General features: G+C 38.2%; 1 protein-coding gene across 12 annotated transcripts in view; it reads right to left on the bottom strand.

The window, feature by feature from the left end:
* Positions 1–20,122, bottom strand: part of LOC143964452 (protocadherin gamma-C5-like) — a 568,154-nt gene that overhangs the window by 316,831 nt on the left and 231,201 nt on the right. For 2 of the 12 annotated variants that reach the window (XM_077474210.1, XM_077474217.1), the window contains exon 1: positions 15,071–17,675. The exons of 6 other annotated variants lie outside the window; for them this stretch is intronic. In XM_077474210.1, coding sequence (XP_077330336.1) covers positions 15,071–17,503 — 2,433 coding nt within the window. In that variant the 5' untranslated portion in view covers positions 17,504–17,675. Of the gene's footprint in view, positions 1–1,748; positions 4,349–5,837; positions 8,451–15,070; positions 17,676–20,122 lie in introns of those variants that run through there. 4 more of the 12 variants (XM_077474186.1, XM_077474197.1, XM_077474190.1 and 1 more) reach the window with 2 other exon arrangements.

Below are 20,122 nucleotides of genomic sequence, written 5' to 3'. Positions count from 1 at the left end.
GTGTCTATTAAGACTCTAAAACCACTTTAATATCTATCTATGAAAACTGTTGTTTTTCTTAAAAATTAGAACAGAATCAAACCAATATTAGTTAAACTAAGAACGTAATTGTAAGCAATCTCTCTCTCTTCTTCTCTCTCTCTCTCTCTCTCTCTCTCTCTCTCTCTCTCTCTCTCTCTCTCTCTCTATATATATATATATATATATATATATATATATATATATATATATATATATATATATACCATGTTGTTTAAATTTATTGTAGCACAAATTCACTCTTAATGGCAGGCCTGGGCTGAGTTCTGTATAATACTTTGTATCCCAATTAGTGCCAAAGTATACAAATATAGATTTTAGAAATGTATGTACTGGTGGGTTATAGACATGCAAAGCCATAACGTGATTGATTGTGATGCCATTAGACTTAAGTTTGGGACTTTGCTTTTCCTAATATGGATTAGGAGCTTTTGCACAGGTTGATGTCCAAGAGAAGAATCCAGTGGGATTGGTTTACTAAAACTGGAAAGTGCAAAATCTGGTGCAGCTGTGCATGGTAGCCAGACAACTTCTAACTTCAGCTTGTTCAATTAAGCTTTGGCAATAAAACCTGGAAGCTGATTGGTTTCTGTGCAGAGCTGCAACAGATTTTGCAATCTCCAGTTTTAGTAAATCAACCCCAGTGTGTACTTCCTACCGTGAAGCTCATTAAAGCAAAACCTAAGATTAAGTTTCAATTTTTTACTCTTATAAACCAAATTAATTGTGCCATCACTAAAACTACACATATTTGGTTGTACACAATCTTCTATATTAACTATAAAAAAAGAAATATATGTACTCCCAAGGGTAACTCATTATGGGATTCATGGTTTATTTATTATTTTATTACAGGTATTTATATATTGTCAAATAAAATAAAAAATTACGCAGCACTTTACATACTGTACATTCAAATATTCCCAATCCTCAAGTAGGTTGCCATTTAAGAATAAACACAGAAAAAAATAATTTATAGACGAAGGTGCTGAAATGTAAGCTAGCTTGTCTTTTCCACAAGTGCTGCAAAATGGCATTTGCATATTCTGGTTCTTTTAACCACAAAAATAATAAGTTGGGTCCCTCAAAACCCAATAGCACATAAGAAGCAGTGTAGATAGTTTGATTTACCATTTTACATTTGAGGCAGAATATCTATATAAAACTGCATCTAAATACATAACCAATATGTAACGTTCATAATACCATTCTCATCATAAGCACTTTTCTGTGTGATTCCCTTTTCTAAGAATTAAGCTGCAGTTTCTAGTAAGCACGTATTCCCTAGAAAAGAACAGCACTGCTTATTAGACATGCTGCCTATGGTGTACATACACTTTAGAGCCTTACATATAGACAATGCATGCTAAGACAAGACACACTCAAAACTCTTTGATAACACCCTTAAATGCATAATAAAAAGACACATGTGTCATGTATCATACTGTAGTTGGACACTAACAGAACACAAAACGAAAAACAGCCAAATATGTAATAAACATAAAATTAAGCTCACTAATAAATGTACATAATTAGTGCTACAACTGCACATTCTATAAGTCCATAAATGACTAGCAGGGTATAGCATAGAAAATGTTACTAACAATTTTTAGGCACAGATTACACCAAATACGTGATTACCCCACTAGCTGACAAGTTTAAAACCTCCCATAAGTTAAAAGAATTTACAGGCTTACAGAACAACTCACCTTATTTGGATCATTCAGGCAACTTGCATCTGAATAGTTATCACTGTCTTTAACAAGTTCCCGTAACTGAGGAAAATCCAGAGACTGCAAAAAAGCAGAATCCCGCTGTTGAGGGGCAGGGGGCACATTAGTTTGGTAATATTGTCCTTGTCCTCCTGGAACCATCCGGACCTCCATGTATTTAAGAGTTCCGTCTGTGTTCAGGAAAAGAGGTGGCTGATACTGATCCATGTATGATTTAGATTCAGATCCACTAATATAACAGCAGCTGCCACTATACCCATAACTTTCCTTTCTCAGACATTTCACCAGTAAAATAATGAAAGTCACAAGGGAAACTGAACTAATAGCCACAAGAGAAACAATTAAATATAATGTCATATCTGTTGGTGGATTGGAATTTCTGTGAAAATATCCAGGTCTCGGTCTTTCCACTACAACATCATCTGCTATGCTGACAACTACAGTGACAGTAGCAGATAAGGGAGGATCTCCATGATCACTGATGGAAATGACAACTTGCTGCTCTGTATTTTCTATCACCTGAAATCCTTGTACAGTCCTGACCTCTCCTGTATGTTTAGACACTTGGAAAAGTGCAGAGCTGCCAGGGTCAATAAGGTTAAACGTCAACCAGGCATTGTGACCAGAGTCCAGATCCACTGCAGTCAGTTTTGTCACCAGATATCCAGCACTTGTAGATTTAGGAACCCTCTGTTGAACAACAAGATCCTCAGAGTGTTCCGGATACAGTAAGGTAGGGGAGTTGTCATTTGTATCCAATATGAATATAAAGACAGGAACAGAAGAAGATAACTTTGGAGATCCAGAATCCTCTACTTTCACCATTATTTGCAGAGTCTGAACATGCTCATAGTCAAAGGAACGCTGAGTATATATATCACCATTATTAGAATTAATGTAAACAAAAGAGGACACGGATGATCCATCTATCTGGGTCTCCACTATAGAGTAAACTAGCTCTGAGTTAACCCCCTCATCTGCATCAGTAGCAGACACTGTACATAAAAGTGTCCCCGGGGAACTATTTTCCTTTATAAAAGCATTGTAAGTAGACTGTAAAAATAGTGGTGCATTATCATTAACATCAGAAACCTTGAGAATGACAGTAATTTTACTGGATAGAGCTGGAGAACCTAAATCAGAAGCTGTCAGCTCAATAATGTATTGGGATTTTTTTTCTCTATCCAGAATCTCTACACTGACCAGTGAGTAATGGTCTTTGTTGGTTTTGATTTTAAATGGAATATTGGGAGATAATTCCAATTGAATCTCTCCATTTTTCCCAGAATCCTTGTCTATCACATAAATAAATCCCACAACCGTTCCCAGTGGAGCATTTTCTGCAATCTCATTTGGTATAGAAGCAAAAGAAATCTCGGGATAATTGTCATTTACATCTTCTACTTCTATATGAACCACACAGTCACCATCCAGTTTAGGAAGTCCTTTGTCTACTGCTTTGATAGATAGTTCATAAAAGTTTACTTCTTCAAAATCTACAGATCCATTAACATAAATCTGACCATTCTGTTCATTTAGAGCAAATTTTTCTCTGGCAGATTCTGAAGTATGCTCCTCAATATAATACAATATTTGACCATTTGCTCCCCCATCAAGATCAGTTGCATTTAAAGTTAATATAACAGTATTTAGAGGTACATTTTCCTTTAGATTGATTTTATACACTGACTGATCAAAGACTGGTGGATTATCATTAATATCTAACACTGTTATTGTGATATGACAGGATCCTGATCTAGGCGGTTCTCCACCATCAATAGCAGTGAGAATAAGATTGTGTTCTTGTTTCTCCTCCCTATCTAACACCTTCTCTAATATAAGCTGAGGGATGAGAGTGCCGTCCTTACGATTCTTTACAGACAATGAGAAATAAGGATTTGTGTTTAATATGTACTGACTAACATCATTAACACCAACATCTGAATCCTTAGCAATATCTAAGGTAAACCTAGCACCAGGGCTTGCAAATAACTCCGTAATCTCTATAAGGCGTCTGTTAGATAAAAATATGGGAGAATTATCATTAATATCCTGAATCGCTATGTTTAAACTAGAAATCTCTAAAGGATTTTCAGCAACCACTTCTAAAAGCAGCACACAGTTCACACTGGATCCACACAAGACCTCCCTATCAATCCTGTCATTAATAGTCATACCTCCATTTTCCTTGCTTATAGTAAAATATCTTTGGTATTTCTCAGATGATAAATGTAATCTGCGCTGAGCAATCTCTGCACGTTTTATGCCCAGATCCTGAGCTACATTCCCTACCCATGTCCCTGGATCAGACTCCTCCACAATAGAATAACGAAGCTGCCCAGAGACCCAGCCCCAGCTACAAAGGAGAAGGGAGAAAGCTACTTGCCATTTCCAACACAGACCACAGCCTCTGATGTCCATATCTTACAATATTTTCTTGATATTTGCTGTATCATAGATCCTTTATAATCCACAAAGTCTGTTATTTATAAATTCATATGTGTTTCATAGCAAGAATAATCCCTCTGTAGCAAAGACATCCTAGACATCCTCAGGATCCATAATGAAGCAGTCCTTTGTGTGTGAGAGAAGAGATGGGAGGGCGCATCACTGAGCCAGGGGGAGGAGAGTGCAGGGCTAGTTTGAGCAGATATATTTCTGTAACTAAATAAAATGTTCAGATGACATGTCTGCCCTCCTGTGGCCTTTAGATATAACTGCAGCCTTATTTGATACACACAAGAGTTATGTTTAAAATAAACATATTATTTTCCAGAAGGCATCATTGTTTTGCTCTTTTTTTAACATGTATCCAGGTCATGGTTTTGATCTGGAAACGTGCCTGGTCATTCCTAATTTTGAGCCAGTGGAATATCTGGTTATTCTGGTGTGCAATCCTGTGATTTAGAGCCTGAGATGATGCTTTGGCATCACAAAGATGGGGCATTGTTTTGGGTGTCATCAGCTGGTCAGTATTTCTGTTCAGTCACCAGAATCCAAGGTCGTTCTGGTATGCAGATTTATACCAAATCCTGTTAATAAAAGTATGTCAAGGTTTTGGGCCCTACTATTGGCTCATCACAAGGATGGGTCATTGGTAGAGCAAACAAGGCATAAGTGGGTGCATTAAAATCTACATATCAGAGCTTACATTGTTTTATAATAAAGTGTCTGATATCTCATATTGCTGGATATTTAAAAAGATTGGCTGACTATAGAGTAGACTGTTACATTTAAGAAAATTTGTCAAACGCATGTACACAGAATATATTTTAAAAAAAGGAAAATAAAAAGGCCGGTGAGAAAAAAAACAAAAAACGACCTAATAAGTATTTGAGCTGCACAAACTGTAATAAAACCAATTGCTGACAGACATAGATACATAGGTATAACCTGATGCCATAATAGTGTGTAATATCTATCCATTAAAACAGCTTTATTTCCCAGTGCTTCCCCACAGATTTTTCATATCTGGCAGATTAAAAAAAAAATATACCAACAGGTGTATACTGTAAAGGTCAGCCTAAATTAATGCATTAGTTAGATATGCTATTCCTGAGGAAGTCCATTGAACAAAATGTGTGCAGGGTTGGATAAGTCTGATGTCAGATTCCACCGTGGGAACCAAGAAGCAGTCATGTTGGCTGGGGAACTCTAACAACACTTTCCACTAAATAGACAGAATTTTGTATTATTTAGAGGTCACTGTATTTAAAAATCTAGCATTTTCAAAATAAGGTCACTGTTTTTTCTCAAAACATGTTAATAAGACACATAACAGACCCTAATAGAACACAAACTAAAAACAGTCAAATATGTAATATACGCACCATCAGGCTTAACTAATACATATACAAAATTAGTCCTAGAACTGCAAATGTGTCTAAAACGAAATGTACTGCAGGGTATAGCATTTAAAATTTGTCTAAGACATTTTTTTTTAAGTGCAGCATCAAATGGCATCAAATACATGATTACCCCATTGGATGCAACGTTTAAAACCTTCCAGACATCATGTTAGATGATCAGGAGATAAAACATTGCAGGTTTACAGGAAAAACTCACCTTGCTTGGATCATTCAGACAACTCGTATCTGAGCAGTTATCACTGTTTTTAACTAGTTCCCTTAGCTGAGGAAAATCCAAAGACTGAAGAAAAACAGAATCCCTCTGTTGTGGGGCTGGGGGCACATTAGTTTGGTAACATTGTCCTTGTCCTCCTGGAGGAACCATCCTGACCTCCATGTATTTTAGGGTTCCAGCTGTGTTCAGGAAAAGAGCCGGCTGATACTGATCTATGTATGATTTAGATTCAGATCCATTAAGATTACAGCAGCTACTACTATATCCATAGCTTTCCTTCCTCAGGCATTTTACAATTAATATGATGAAAGTCACAAGGGAAACTAAACTGATTGCCACAAGAGAAACAATTAAATATAAAGTCATATCTGATGGTGGTTTTGCATTTTTATAGAAATCTCCAGATTTGGGTATCTCTTTCACAGCCTCATCCGCTATCATGACAAGTATTGTGACAGTAGTAGATAATGGAGGATCCCCATGATCACTGATAGTGACAACAAGTTGCTGCTCTGTATTTTCTATTTCCTGAAATCCTCGTAGAGTCCTGACCTCTCCTGTATGTTTGGAAATTTGGAATAATGAAGAACTGCCAGGGTCAATGAGGTTAAAGGACAACCAGGCATTGTGGCCAGAGTCCAGATCCACTGCAGTCAGTTTTGTCACCAGATATCCAGCACTTGTAGATTTGGGGATTCTCTGTTGGAGAACAAGATCCTCGGAGTGTTCGGGATACAGCAGGGTGACGGAGTTGTCATTTACATCCAATATGAATATAAAGACAGGGGCAGTGGAAAATAACTTTGGAGATCCAGAATCCTCTACTTTTATGGTGATTTGTAGAGTCTGAATGTGTTCATAATCAAAGGAACGCTGAGCATATATATCACCATTATTAGAATTTATGTAAACAAAAGAGGAAACAGAAGATCCATCTATCTGGGTTTCCACTATAGAGTACACCAGATCAGAGTTAACCCCCTCATCTGCATCTGTAGCAGACACTGTACATAGAAGAGTCCCTGGGTCACTGTTTTCCATTATGAAGGCATTATAGGTTGAGTGCGTAAATGTTGGTGCATTATCATTAACATCAGAAACCCTGAGAATAACAATCATCTTAGCAGACAGTGCTGGGGACCCTAAATCAGAAGCTGTCAGCTCAATAGTGTATTGAGGTATTTTTTCTCTATCCAAAATCCCATCAGTGACAAGTGAAAAATGGTCTTTATTAGTTCTGATTTTAAATGGAATATCGGGAGATAAATTCAATTGTATCTCTCCATTTTTCCCAGAATCCTTGTCTATCACATTAATAAATCCCACAACAGTTCCCTGAGGAGCATTTTCTGCAATCTCATTTGGTATAGAAGCAAAAGAAATCTCGGGATAATTGTCATTTACATCTTCTACTTCTATATGAACCACACAATCACCATCCAGTTTAGGAAGCCCTTTGTCAACTGCTTTGATAGATAGTTCATAAAAGTTTACTTCTTCAAAATCTACAGATCCATTAATATAAATCTGACCATTCTGTTCATTCAGAGCAAATTTTTCTCTGGCAGATTCTGATGTATGCTCCTCAATATAATATAGGATTTGACCATTTGCTCCCTCGTCAAGATCTGTTGCATTTAAAGTTAATATTACTGTATGTAAAGGTACATTTTCCTTTAGATTGATCTTATATACTGATTGATCAAAGACTGGCCGATTATCATTAATATCTAATACTGTTATTGTGATATTACACAATCCAGATCTAGCTGGTTCTCCTCCATCTATAGCAGTGAGAATGAGATTGTGCTCTTGTTTCTCCTCCCTATCTAACACCTTCTCTAATATTAGCTGAGGGATGAGAGTGCCATCCTTACGATTCTTTACAGATAATGAGAAATAAGGATTTCTGTTCAATATGTATTGGCTAACACCATTAACACCAACATCTGAATCCTTAGCAATATCCAAAGTAAACCTATCACCAGGACTTGTCCAATATTCTGTAACTTCTATAATGCGATTATTAGATACAAATGTGGGAGAATTATCATTAATATCCTGAATCTCTATGTTTAGACTAAAAAGCTCTAAAGGATTTTCAGCAACCACCTCTATGCGTAGCACACAGCTCACACTGGATCCACATAGGATTTCTCTATCAATCCTGTCATTAATAGCCAAGTCTCCACTTTCCTTATTTACAGTGAAATATTTTTGGTATTTCTCAGATGATAAATGTAATCTGCGCTGAGCAATCTCTGCACGTTTTATGCCCAGATCCTGAGCTACATTTCCTACCCATGTCCCTGGATCAGACTCCTCCACAATAGAATAACGAAGCTGCCCAGAGACCCAGCCCCAGCTACAAAGGAGAAGGGAGAAAGCTACTTGCCATTTCCAACACAGACAGCAGTCTCTGATGTCCATATCTTACAATATTTTCTTGATATTTGCTGTATCATAGATCCTTTATAATCCACACTGCCTGTTGTTTATAAATGCATAGGTGTTTTTATAGCAAAAATAATCCATCCGTAGCAAAAACATCCTCAGGATCCCTTTACGAAGCAGTCCTTTGTGTGTGAGAGGAGAGATGGGAGGGTGAATCACTGAGCCAGGGGGAGGAGAGTGCAGGGCTACTTTGAGCAGATATATTTCTGTAGCTAAATAAAATGTGTGGATGACAAGTGTGCCCTCCTGTGGCCTTTACAAATAATTGCAATCGTATGTAATACACAGCAGTTATCATGTTTTAATAGTAAATGGGGCTATTTTTTTCCAAAAGGTAGGACTGTTTTGCTTTTTCAACACGTATTTTTGCTGAGCAATAATGTATATAGTATGATCATTAAAAATATTTAACATTATATAAATATTATAAATATAAAATATATATAGTAAACTTGGTAGACTTAAACCCATTAATTAATACAAGCCTATCATTAATCCTACTGCCGTCAGGGTATGGTTTGGATTTGAAAGTAGTTTTCATGCTTTGTTATGTTTCTAGGTTCCTTTAAGCCTGATCATTCTTTCTCTTCAGTCACTAGAAGTTATGCTGGTATGAAAATTTCTACCAAGCACTTTTGGATTTAAAAACATCAAGGGTGAGTAGAGTGGAACCTTGGATTACGAGCATAATCTGTTCCAGGAGAATGCTTGTAACCCAAAGCATTTGCATAGCAAAGCAAGTTTCCCCATAGAAGTCAATGGAAACAGAGATAATTCGTTCCACGTTGACTTCTATTATATGCAGTACCGCATGTGGCCAGAGGTGGAGGGGGCTCCGGAGAGACTCGTAAATACCCAGAGACTGCTCGAATAAACTCGGAAACCCTTGAAAAGGCTCAGAAACACTCAGGAACAAAGTATTTCCTAGTGTTTCAGAGTATTTCCGAATGTTTCCGGGCAGCTCTGAACGGCACTGAATGGCTCCAAGTGTCATCGGCGCCTCTGCACCTTTGGCCAAATGCGGTACTGCCCACCATAGATGCTTGAATCCTGCTCATCTTGTGAGACAGCACTTGCAAACCGAGTCAGCATTTTTTTAAAAGAATAGCTGGTATTGCAAAATGCTCATTAACCGCATTACTTGTCATCCGAGGTATTACTGTATACAAAATCAATTTTAAAAAGGCTGGCAGAAACAAACTCTCTAACATGTTTCATAAGTAATAATGCTTTTATTTATGACCCAAACAAATAGCGAACAAAAAGTATCATATCAATTATTTTACTGTTAAGAAAAACGAAATAATTTGTCAGAACATTGTGTGCCAATTCAAAAGAGTGTTTATCTGTCCAGGACACATAAATGCCTACAATTTACTTTTTTTAAATGCAGGCTAAATATGAAGAAGGGACTTTGACTAGAAATAGAAGGAAGGAATTTTTCTTCTAAAAGCCTGCTATATAAATGGGGAAAATAATAATCAAGTCAAAGAAACTGCAGTCCTGCATTGCAAGTGAGGAAATGAAAGGCCTGGCCTCACAGTGTCAGGGGGAAGAGGGGGGTTAGGTGTCAGGTAAGTAAAACTGCTTCTTAAGAATACCCTATACAAAAATGAGTATTTAACCCTTGCACTGTGTGAGGTAGCCTGATATTCAGCTTTAAATCATTGCTAGATCCAAATTCGAACAAAAAATACAGAATGCCCCATTAACCCAACTGCAGGTACAGGAGGTTTCTTTACACTGTTGCATTTTAGACAGAATGTGCTATATCAGACCCCATTCACACCTGAGCATTTTGTAGCTTGAAGCCTGAAGCTACAAAACGCTAGAGGGGAAAAAAATCTATTATTCTCAATGGAGATGGTTCACATCTCCACTCCATGTCGCCTGAAGCCGAACGCCTGAAGCTCAAACAAGTTAAGGACCCTTTTTTGTTGCTCAAATTGAGCAGATTTGGGCGTTTTTCTTCTTTTAACACTGGTGACCTTTTGCCCCGCAAAGAAAAGGCCACAAAATCGCTGTAAATTTGTGTGATTTTCTGCTTGAAACCGCTACGCTCAGGTGTGAATGCAGCCTAAAACTGCATGTTTTACTTTAGTGCTTCCCATAAAAAAAGAAGTTCCCCTAGAAATTCCATATCGAACACTCACATGCTTATTTTTGGTTTCTGTTATTTTAATCATGGAGGCTCTGCACATATTTGCATAGCTTCCCTCAAGAGAGAGCCGGCTGCTTTCACCAGGACTAAACACTCTTTTGAGGAGCCATGATCTACCTTAATTACACTTGGTCTAAAAAAGGCATGTCATAAAAACAGAGGTTTTATTTACCAATTGTATTAGCATGTTGATAAGGGGGGAAAGGAGGAACCATGGGAGGTAAATATAAGCATAAAATAACAAAAATAACAATGTAGTGCTGTGCAATAATAGCCTTAATGATAAAAAAGTACTATTACAATATCATCAATACAAAAAAAAAGAGAATTGAATATAAAATATGGTGCAACAAAAATTTGTAAATCAAGCAAGTTCACAGTGAAAAAAAAGCTCACAAGTTCACAGTGAAAAATATCCTTCCACCATTGCAATACCATCGATACGAAGTATACAAAAAGAAAAATTAATATAAAATATGGTGCTAGGAAAATTGGTTACTCAAGCAAGTTCACAGTGAAAATCGAGGAAGTTCACACTGAGAATCAAGGAAGTTCACAGTGAAAAAATCCTTCCATTGAATAAAATGTGTCCAAAAAAACAATGTCCTCAGTAATCTTCAAATCCTCAGATATTAAACACTTGGGATCCGCGCTATTGCCAAATGACGGCATTAGCGCGGATCTACTTTTCCGGGACTACGTCTATTGACGTCGTCCCGGGTACGAGCGGCCTGCGCGCGCCCTAAGGGGCGCGCGCGGCGCGCTCTGTGATCGGCGAGTCCGTGAGACTCGCCTGATCACCGATCCGTGCAAGGGGTCGATCCCGACCCCTTATCACGTGATCAGCTGTCAGCCAATGACAGCTGATCATGTGATAGAACGGAGCCGGTAATCGGCTATTATTCCTCCTCGCGCTGACAGCGCGAGGAGAGAAAAAAAAAGCCGATCACCGGCGGCCGTGATCGGGACATCAGTCCCGATCACGGCCAGCAATACAGCTGACCACCTGCCCCCTGCCAGTGCCCACCTGCCCACCGCAGTGCCATCCTGAATAAAAGTAAGTGCCCCCCATCAGTGCCACCCAGCAGTGCCCATAGTGCCCACAGTGCCACCCACAGTGCCACCCACAGTGCCACCCACAGTGCCATCCAGCAGTGCCACCAACAGTGCCCACAATGTGCCTCAAAGGTGCTGCACCCCAGTGCCGCCCATCAGTGCCCAGCAGTGCCGCCCATCAGTGCCCAGCAGTGCCGCCCATCAGTGCCCAGCAGTGCCACCTATCAGAGCCACCTATCAGTGCCACCTATCAGTGCCCATCAGTCCCATCTATCAGTGGTACCTATCAGTGCCCATCCGTGCCACCCATCCGTGCCACTTATCCGTGCCACCCATCCATGCCATCTTATCTGTGCCCATCTTTGCCCATCAGTGCCGCCTTATCTGTGCCCATCGGTGCTGCCTTATCTGTGCCTATTAGTGCCGCCTTAACTATGCCTATCAGTGCCCACCAGTGCAGCCTATCAGTGCCCATCAATGCAGCCTATCAGTGCCCACCAATGCAGCCCATCAGTGCCCACCAATGCAGCCATCAGTGCCGCCTAATCAGCGCACTTCAATGAAGGAGAAAAATGACCCGTTTGCAAAATTTTATAACAAACTATTAAAACATGATTTTTTTTTTTTGCATCTTTTTTTGTTTGTTTAGCAAAAAATAAAACTCCGAGCTGTAACTAAATACCACCAAAAGAAAGCTCTATTTGTGGGAAAAAAATGATAAAAATTTCATTTGGGTACAGTGTTGTATGCCCGCGCAATTGTCATTCAAAGTGCATCAGCGCTGAAAGCTGAAAATTGGTCTGGGACTGAGGGGGGTTTAAGTGCCCAGTAAGCAAGTGGTTAAAGTACATACGTGCAATAATACTCCAAAAAGTGACTCTTGTGAAGAAAAAATCCTGTTCATTAAGAAGGTGACTTTTTACTAGGAAGGGGCTGGGTAGTGTATTTTCGTTTGTTTGTAAATTTAATTAAAAAAAGAACATCAGGGTACTCAAATTTTAATGGTGTTTCCAGCGCACCAAACTATACAAAGCATAAAGTAGCAAAAAACCTCTTCCAGGTAGCTTCAAATCCTATGTGTGCCAGTAGTCAGCTCAAACAAGCATGAAACTGTCTCCTCCACCATCCTGGCCCCTTTCCTACATGTGACAACACAGGGCTAATCACCCCTTCCTATTTTTAACATTGAGGATATGCTCTGTGGATGTAACTGTGGGGTGCTGCTGAAAACTTCTCAACTCAGAGCCCAGGAGTGGTTCAACAGCTAATGTGGACCAAACTTAGCTGTGTGGTCACACTGCTTGAAGTAAACGCAGTCACACAGGGGAGCACATGTGCAAAGTCACCTTCTTATTGAACAGTCACTTTTTGGAGTATTATTGCATGTATGTACTTTAGTATCGGAGGATTTGAAGATTACTGAGGACATTGTTTTTTTGGACATATTTTATTCAATGGAAGGATTTTTTTCACTGTTAACTCGCTTGATTTTCACTGTGAACTTGCTTGATTAACCAATTTTCGTAGCACCGTATTTTATATTCATTTCTCTTTTTGTATACTTAGTATTGATGGTATTGCAAGGGTGGAAAGATATTTTGCACTGTGGACGTGCTAGATTTTTTTCACTGTGAACTTGCTTGATTTTCACTGTGAACTTGCTTGATTTACAAATTTTTGTTGCACCATATTTTATATTCAATTATCTTTTTTAGTATTGATGATATTGGCATAGTACTTTTTTTATCATTAAGGCTATTATTGCACAGCACTGCATTCTTTTTGCTATTTTATACAGGTTTTTCACACATTATGGGATTGTGATTGATGCATAGCAGCTGTCTATAGGAAACTTGATTCACCTTCACACGGATTATTTTAATCACACCTGAAGCTAATTGTAGCTTAAGGTTGGTTTAGGGTAGCTTGCAAGATTTTTTATTATTTATAAGGTAAATATATGCAGTCTAAGCTTCCAAAGGAACAGCAGAGGACACATTTAAATGCAGTGAAATAAAAAAATAAAAACTCAAATTTATTAATAAAAATAACAATTGGCAACTGACAAGCGCCTGTCATATGAACTTTATTCACTTGGGGCTGTCATCCTAACCACAACAGCACATAGCAGAGGTAATCCGGTAGAGAAACTCTGTGCTTCCAATGGCCAGGAAAAACTCAGGGAGACATGTGAGCCAGTCAGACAGCAAGCAGAACATCCTGTGCAAGGTCAGATGCTAGTAGGCATGGAGGAGGTATGGCTACATTTTGCAAGGTCACTCTGCCTCTTTCTCAAGCCTTTCTCGAATGTGAGTTGCCAATTATTTTTATTGTTACTTGTGAGGTTTTTTTTTTTACTGCACACTAGGACCTTATGAGTTCTTTGCTGAGCATACATTTTAGAGGAGTGACTGTTTGACAACCTGCATCACGTTATAGTATGTTTATAAAAGTCAAGAGGACCTGCCACCTATATGCCAAATACTATTTCAAACACTCCAATAAAGGCTTATGTATTATAACAAAAAAAAAAACTACTATATATTAGTCCATGAAGTACAGTAATGTCTTCCTAGCAGTCAACATTTTCCTTGTGCCATGCTGTCAGCTTGAATCCATCAGGACTTGATGGTTACTTCCAGACTTTCAAAGCTGCCTCCTGCAGGGTTATGATAATGTGCCTCTGTATCTCATGCTGATGCATGTTTAGATTTCACTGGCAATCTTTTAATATAATAGTTGATGATCAGCATCAGCACCAGTTCACATAAAGAATCTATGGCAACCGATAAAGAAGCAATATCCTTAAAGAAACAATGTGGGCATGAAATCTTTCCATCCTTCAGCAATCTCTCAATACTTCTGAACTTACTGCCTGCAGCCTTCTGGGATGCGTGATGTGCATATCATAGAAGGCTGTAGGTGATCCAAGGATACTTTACTCTTATCTGGGGGAAAACCAAGAAAGTGGGACGATGAATCCAACCAAAACAATTATATTCGAAAATACAAAAAATGAAAATTGGACCTGATTGTGTATGATATATATGATATAATATATATATAATATTGTCAAAGATATTGAGATGCCTGCCTTTATAAGTGCACAAAGCAAGGTCCTTAATGGCATGGATGAGGAAGATTGGGGTGGAGGAAATTGACTGGCCTGCACCTCACCCAATAGAACACCTTTGAGATGAATTAGCTAGGCCTTCCCGTCCAACATCAGTGACTGATGGTCAAACCTTCCCGTAAACACATTCCTAAAGCTTGTGCACAGCCTTCTCAGAAGAATTGATGCTGTTATAGTACACACACATTTATACATGCAATGAAGTTTTCTAATATATTGACAAAACCAGTGTTCTGGGCAAAAAAACCTTCAATGAATACCTCACAGGAAATAGTTTAGAATGTTAATAAAGAAATATGTTAGCATTGACTGCACTAACTGTATAATCATCCAACTGCCAAATCTAAAACCTTTGAAATATAATGTAAACAATTCGGAGATAAGAAGCTGCAAGTTTAAGGAATAACTTACCTTGTTTGGATCACTCAAACAGGTATCACTGTCTTTAACTAGATCCCGTAGCTGGGGAAAATCCAAAGCCTGTAGAAAAGCAGAATCTCTCTGTTGTGGGGCTGGGGGCACATTAGTTTGGTAACATTGTCCTTGTCCCCCTGGAGGAACCATCCTGACCTCCATGTATTTTAGGGTTCCATCTGTGTTCAGGAAAAGAGCCGGCTGATACTGATCCATGTATGATTTGGACTCAGATCCACTAAGATAACAGCAGTTACTGTTATAACCATAACTTTCCTTTCTCAGACATTTCACTAACAATATAATGAATGTTACAAGGGAAACTAAACTGATAGCCACAAGTGAAACAATTAAATATAATGTCATATCTGATGGTGGTTTGGAATTTCTGAGGGAATCTCCAGACTTTGGTCTTTCTACAACAAAATCATCTGCTATGTTTACAAGTACAGTAACAGTAGCAGATAATGGGGGATCCCCATGATCACTAATAAAGATGACAATTTGCTGCTCTGTATCCTCTATTTCTTGAAATCCTCGTACAGTCCTGACTTCTCCTGTATGTTTAGACACCTGGAACGGTGAAGAGCTGCCAGTATCTATTAGGTTAAAGGCCAGCCAGGCATTGTGACCAGAGTCCAGATCCACTGCAGTCAGTTTTGTCACCAGATATCCAGCACTTGTAGATTTTGGGATCCTCTCTTGGACAATGAGATCCTCAGAGTGTTCCGGATACAGCAGGGTGGGGGAGTTGTCATTTGTATCCAATATGAATATAAAGACAGGGACCGTAGAAAATAACTTTGGGGATCCAGAATCTTCTACTTTTATGGTGATTTGTAAAGTCTGAATGTGCTCATAGTCAAAAGAACGCTGAGCATATATATCACCATTATTAGAATGTATATAAACATATGATGATACAGATGATCCATCTATCTGGGTCTCTACTACAGAGTAAACCAGATCAGAGTTAACCCCCTCATCTGCATCAGTAGCAGACACTGTACATAGTAGAGTTCCTGGGTCACTGTTTTCCTTTATGAAAGCATTATAAGTAGACTGTAAAAATATTGGTGCATTATCATTAACATCAGAAATCCTGAGAATAACAGTTGTTTTATTGGACAGAACTGGAGATCCTAAGTCAGAAGCTGTCAACTCTATATTGTATTTGGATATTTTTTCTCTATCCAAAGTTCCATCAGTGACCAATGAGTAATGGTCTTTAGTAGTTCTGATTTTAAATGGAATATTGGGAGATAATTTTAATTGAATCTCTCCATTTTTTCCAGAATCCTTGTCTCTCACATTAATAAATCCCACAGAAGTTCCCACAGGAGCATTTTCTGGAATTTCATTTGCCATAGAGGCAAAAGAAATCTCAGGATAATTGTCATTTAGATCTTCTACTTCTATATGAACCAGACAGTCACCTTCCAGTTTAGGAAGTCCTTTGTCTACTGCTTTGATTGCCAGTTCATAAAAATTTACTTCTTCAAAATCGACAGTCCCATTAACATGAATCTGACCATTCTGTTCATTCAGAGCAAATTTTTCTCTGGCAGATTCTGATGTGTGTTTGTCAACATAATACAGGATTTCACTATTTGCCCCATCATCAAGATCTGTTGCATTTAAACTTAATATAACTGTGTTTAAAGGGAGATTTTCCCTTAGATTGATCTTATACACCGACTGATCAAAGACTGGTCGATTATCATTGATATCTAACACTGTTATTGTGATATGACAGGATCCTGATCTAGCTGGTTCTCCACCATCTATAGCAGTGAGAATAAGATTGTGTTCTTGTTTCTCCTCCCTATCTAACACCTTCTCTAATATCAGCTGAGGGATGAGAGTGCCATCCTTACGATTCTTTACAGACAATGAAAAATAAGGATTTGTGTTCAATATGTACTGACTAACACCATTAAAACCAACATCTGAATCCTTAGCAATATCCAAAGTAAACCTATCACCAGGACTTGCAATTAACTCTGTAATCTCAATAATATTTTTATTAGATAAAAATATTGGGGAATTATCATTAATATCCTGAATCTCTATGTCTAACCTGAAATGCTCTAAAGGATTTTCAGCAACCACCTCTAAATGCAGCACACAGCTCACACTGGATCCACACAGGATCTCTCTATCAATCCTGTCATTAATAGTCAAGCCTCCATTTTCCTTATGTACAGTAAAATGTTTTTGGTATTTCTCAGAAGATAAATGTAATCTGCGCTGAGCAATCTCTGCACGTTTTATGCCCAGATCCTGAGCTACATTTCCTACCCATGTCCCTGGATCAGACTCCTCCACAATAGAATAACGAAGCTGCCCAGAGACCCAGCCCCAGCTACAAAGGAGAAGGGAGAAAGCTACTTGCCATTTCCAACACAGACAGCAGTCTCTGATGTCCATATCTTACAATATGTCCTTGATATTTGCTGTATCATAGATCCTTTATATTCCACACTGCCTGTTGTTTATAAATTCAAATGTGTTTTATAGCAAAAATAATCCATCCGTAGCAAAAACATCCTCAGGAACCCTAACGAAGCAGTCCTTTGTGTGTGAGAGGAGAGATGGGAGGGTGAATCACTGAGCCAGGGGGAGGAGAGTGCAGGGCTACTTTGAGCAGATATATTTCTGTAGCTAAATAAAATGTGTGGATGACAAGTCTGCCCCCCTGTGGCCTTTAAGAATAACTGCAATTTTAAATAATACAAACAGGAGTTATAATGTTTTAAAGGAAATAGAGTTATTTTATTTACCAAAAGGCAGGATTGTTTTGCTTTTTTTTAACACCTATCTTTGCTGAGCAATAATTTATATATTATGATCATTACAAATATGTAACATTTTCTAAGCAAAACATGGGTGTAAACTTTGTGGTTTTGAACCCCTTAATCAATTAAAGTTTATCATTATTGTTACTACATTCAGGCCATGGTTTGTTTTGGAAACATATCGATAATAAAAGAGGTATTCCTGCGCCAATCTACAGAATACTAACTGGCGTACTGCTGCACGTACTGGAGGAAATGTCTGAACCCACAGAAGAATGAATAGTTAAGAGGATAGTGGTGCGCTGTACAAAAAAACTCCAAAGTAGGAAATAAATAATAACCAGTGGCAGTCGCCACACTGATCCTAATCAAAGTTATCAGGTGACATAATCAAATAAATATTTCAGAGATGATATAGTATGACTTGATATGCATTAAACAAACTTATACATAAACAAATAAGTACATTTCCATAAATATTTGTATATCAAAAAATATTAAGCTCTTAAGTAAAATATGCTGATCTCCCAACGTGAAATCACGAGTGAAAGCAGTAAATAAATGCAATCAATAATAGAGCAAAGCTAAAAATATAAATAATAAATAAAATGAGTTTTCAAAAAACAAAAAATATATTTTTCCAAAAGTTTCCAAAAATGTTTCCATTAATCTAGATCCTAAAGTGCACAGTGTAGTGATATTCTATAGCTGATTCATAAAGTGCTGGTGCTTGTAAACATAATTCGGTGTAAAGTGCTGTTGGAGGTGCAGTCCTTCGTGGTAAATATATGGGTGTCCTCTTACCTTACTGCTGTAAGGTTACAGCGTAAATGTATATATCTTTGGGGTTCTTGGTGGTCGTTCCCTTTAAGAATCCTAATGTGGTAACCCAGTTCCTGGCTGGCGTTCCTATCCTGCCTATTTCAAGCAGCGTATGGCCCCTTTAAGGGTGGCTTAGGGATGCTCACGATGGAGGGTCTCACCAAAGTACCATATATAGGGATTTAAGCACAGAGGAGGGATGCCTCATAATGTAGTACTTATAAAGCATTTATTTTGATTAAAACAAGGTAAAGACAGGTACTCACAAAAACATATACATCAATGAGCAGTGTACAAATGAGCTGCGAGCTCGATTACTGCCACTTCCGGTCCCGATGGGTGTTCGCCTGATGAAGTCACGTGACCCGCGACGAACACGCGTCAGGACTGCTGCCACCGGAAGTGACGCTAATCGAGCTCGCTGCTCGTTTGAAGACCGCTGACTGATGAAGTCACGTGACCCGCGACGAACACGCGTTTTCTCACTTTTTACACTGATATTTGTTTTCATTTCAGTCTACACCAAGCGCTGCACTATTTTTGTATTTAGATTATTTACTATGGGCTGCAATATTATTAATGCTTATCCCATTTCCATAATATCTTTAAATTATTTCATATAAACACAGCTTTTATCCTAAATGCTAAGTAGTCACACAAAAAATTGTTTTCAAACATGAATTATTTGATTATTATTATTTTTTTAAATAGGTTTAATGGGAACAAAGACACAAACACTAAACAGGCTACCCCAAAATAACTAAACTTACCAATGCCAAAACTGTATAATTTCCACTTTACAGCAGCTACTAGGCCTGATAAATGCATAGGTACTGAATTGGAAAAAGAATCAAAGTACACACATTTAGTGTGGCCTTTATTAAAGGTAATACTTTATCATTTTGGATATAGTAAGGGGGGGGGTTAACAATCTGTGTCACATTGGACAGATTTCCCTTCACTTTCTGTGCCATAGCCAAGACAGGAAATGAGAAGAAATCCTTGCAAAGTGAGTAAATCCCAGGCTGTCACCAGGGTCACCAGAATTAGCGTCCCCATTGGAAGATTTTCCCTTTTTTAATATTGTTCTGGTGTCAACCTTGAATTTGGGAATTTCTTTACTTTTACTTTTGGTGATAAAAGTAAACAGGACAAATAGAGAGGGTGATACCCCTAACAGGGGGCACAGACAGTGATAAGACCTGACAGGTGTTCTAATCTTTTCAAAAAAAATTGCCTCTTGTTATACTTTACCTGTTATTATTTTTTATGATACCACATTACCACATTTGTCAAACAGGAACATTTGGAAAATCATAAATAGCTTGCAGAAATGTAACTGTCCAAGAGGGTCCTGGGCAAGCTCATTCCTGACTGTGTTATAAGTCCATTTAATTTGACTTTTTCTCATGTCAATCAAAAGCCTTAA

This window comes from Lithobates pipiens, unplaced genomic scaffold, assembly GCF_037356315.1.
Source record: "Lithobates pipiens isolate NorthernLeopardFrog02 unplaced genomic scaffold, aLitPip1_a1.2 Scaffold_8, whole genome shotgun sequence".
Taxonomy (NCBI): domain Eukaryota; kingdom Metazoa; phylum Chordata; class Amphibia; order Anura; family Ranidae; genus Lithobates; species Lithobates pipiens.
Note: the sequence above shows the minus strand (reverse complement) of the source record. Positions and strands in the feature narration are given on the sequence as shown.